Source organism: Nanorana parkeri, unplaced genomic scaffold (assembly GCF_000935625.1).
Source record: "Nanorana parkeri isolate BGI_ZX_2015 unplaced genomic scaffold, ASM93562v1 scaffold254, whole genome shotgun sequence".
Taxonomy (NCBI): Eukaryota; Metazoa; Chordata; class Amphibia; order Anura; family Dicroglossidae; genus Nanorana; species Nanorana parkeri.
This window is the reverse complement of record NW_017306522.1, coordinates 1440361-1443333: the sequence shown is the minus strand read 5'-3', so window position 1 is coordinate 1443333 and position 2973 is coordinate 1440361. Positions and strand designations below refer to the sequence as shown.

Genomic DNA, 2973 nt, shown 5'->3' with positions numbered 1-2973 from the left:
CAATTCACATTTCTTTTATATAAAAAAACAAAACATTTACCAGTGCATCATCTTTACAATAACTCACAATGGAAAACCAGAAATATTTACATTGAAGAGCCATTTGTTGATTCCAGTGTGACCCCGGCTTCCACAACACGCCGGATTCTATGTGCGGAACCGTAACGACAAAACGAGACCCTGTCATTACCCGACTCCCTCTATGAGTGATGTCTGAGCGTGTTGTGACAGGTTTGTAGAAGAGGAAACTCATCTGACTAGTTCTATCTGCTGATAAGACTCTATATAACAATAGCAAAGTACAAAACGGCCCCCAGAGTCTGTGCGGACCAGATCCCAATAGTTCAGTGCAGATCACACTCCATTGTGTATTGAGGAGTACAGACTCATCGTCCATTACATGGAATTTGTTTGGGAGGATTGTTTGAACATCAATAATAAATACTGCAGAACAGGTTCGATAGGAACGCTTCCAGGTCTTCATCTCCCAATACTCCCATCATAAGTAAACATCGCTATAGACTGGACTGAAGTCTTTGTGGCGGTTTGAGGTAGAAAGGCAATTAGTCCGAAATGATGCGCAGCTCGATCTCTTCCGCTGCGGAGAATAAAAACGAGAAGTTACTTTGTTACATTATTCATTTGCTTCAATGTTTATATTTCACAGATACCTATAAAAGAGATCAGGATCATGTTACAGAGGAATAGAAATAGTTGAAAGTGCCTGCTGCGTACCATACGGTGTTGTGACCAGTGTAGATAAGATTGGTGCTCAGAGTGACCGCCACGGATGGCGCCGTGCAGAACCTCAGGGATGTGAAGATCGGTCACCAACACTTCAAAATGCAAAGAAAATATTGTTTATTGCAAATAACGTCACATAGGTCAAAACAGCCAATGTTCCGGGGGCCACGCAGGGTCCCTTCCTCAAGGTAACACAGTGACTCCTTAAGGAAGGGATCCTGCACGGCCCTGAAACATTGGCTGATGTGACGTTATTTGCAATAAACAATACTTGCATTTTGGAGTGCTGGTGACCGATCTTCACAACAGCTGAATAGAAAAGACACAAGGAAGGGAATTCATCAAAACTGGAGCTGACAAAATCTGGAGCAGCTGTGCAGGGCAACCAATCAGCTTCTATCTCTCATTTTCAAATCTTAACTGAGCAAACTGAAGAGAGAAACGGAATGGTTGCCAAGCGCAGCTGTCACAGATTTTGTCTGCTCCAGATTTGATAAATTCCCCCCAAGCTGATGCAGCTCTGTATTCATTAATACGTCATTAACCCTTTTCCACCAGAGCCGGTTTTGCACATGTTTAAATGTATAATTTAGGTGTGAAAATTGCTTAAATAAGAACCCCGGGCATGTTAAACATTAACCCTTACAATGGGGCTGTTCCCGCACTGCAAGGGTTAAGTGATCGTTTTGGTCTAAATTCTAAAATAAAAAAAGATATACTCCCCTGTTCCCGGGTCCCGCCTGGCCGCTAGAATGATCCCCGAAACCTCTTCTTCCCCAGGCTCCGGCAGTCTCGGGATCCGTGACATCATCACATCCATTCACTTGCATTGGGCGAGTGTATATTTTTTATTTTTGCCTCTAGACTAAGATGAGCGCTTAACTCCTGCAGTGCGGGGGTAGCTCCACTGCAATGGTCATTTTTAATATGCCTGGAGTTCTTCTTTAAAGCCCCCAAAGTATTATATATTTCCTAAAAGCAGAGACCCTTGAAAATAAAATGGTGGTAGCTGCAATTTTTTTTGTCATGTGCGATCTTAGTGCAATCTGTTTATCAAACCCAAATTTTCAGTACAAAATGCATTCAAATGAGTTTTGGTGCACGCAGACTAAATTTGTGTTCAATCATTAAAGCCTAAGCGCCACTTTTCTGGCAGTATGAACCTTTAAAATATCCTGCGCCAAATGAAATAAAAGCCTGTCACCAGTAGCTCTACCGATGGGTTCAGGTAGTTCCTAAAACCGCCACTTTAAGAATCTGTCTCTATGGCTGCAACAGATTCACGAAGAATTACCGGCAGTTCACAGATTGGATAAACTGTGAAAAATTGGATAGTGCTTGCAGCATTTTGATCGCACCGGACCGCAGGCAAAATGTGCCTTGCAATCCCGTGCGGGCGATCGCATTGCGGCCGGAGGGCGCGGCTACGGTGCCATTCACTTCAATGGCCCGTCACGCCCCCTCCTGCCCCACTAAAAAGTGAGCCGGCCGCAATGCGAGGCAGTGCGTTCTGGCCAGAATCAGGGCTGAACGCACTGCAACTGGTGTGAACGGGCCCTAAATCTGATCTGGTGTACAGAGAGCTGTCAGTGCTCAGAGTGGGGCGTGCATTGCTGGAAGCCGTCATGAATCTAACAGCTTCCTGGTCATTGGGTGCAAGGACACCGGGCCGTCAGAGTCCCACCAACCAATGACACATCTTTGGCCCCATTACACTGCCGGCCAGAGATTCCCCAACCGGAGGCTGAATGTAAACAAAGTGGCCGCGGATGCTGGCTGACATCATTACCCAACTATGGCCTGGTCTGCAGGAGACAGAGCATTGCCCCCGGGATACACTCATCTGCAATGCTTTCCTGGCTCCAATGCAAACATGTTTTAAATAAATAAATGCAAATGTTTTTCTTTTATGAATGCGTGTGTATTTCATATTCTTTATAACAAGGTGGACTTTACCTTTAACTATATCTGTAAAAAAAAAGGCAAGGCAACTGGACTTGCTGTATTTTTCTTGAAGACGTTCAAAAAAAGATACAGCAAGTCCAGTTGCCTTGATTGTTTTTTTTACAGATATACCATGTGCTGGATGAATGAGACACCTCCACAGACATTTTACCTTTAACTACTCCGTCAATAATATGAAACTGCGTTCACAATCAATCATGTGCATGAGGGATTAGAAAAAAAGTGTTTTTTGTTTCCTTGCATACGAGAAAGTAAACACAACTT

General features: G+C 44.0%; 1 protein-coding gene across 1 annotated transcript in view; it reads right to left on the bottom strand.

The window, feature by feature from the left end:
- Window positions 1-377: 377 nt before the first annotated feature.
- Window positions 378-2973, bottom strand: part of VSTM5 (V-set and transmembrane domain containing 5) — a 42073-nt gene continuing 39477 nt past the window's right edge. Inside the window, exon 4 of the mRNA XM_018556823.1 lies at window positions 378-598. Coding sequence (XP_018412325.1) covers window positions 564-598 — 35 coding nt within the window. The 3' untranslated portion in view covers window positions 378-563. The remainder of the gene's footprint in view (window positions 599-2973) is intronic.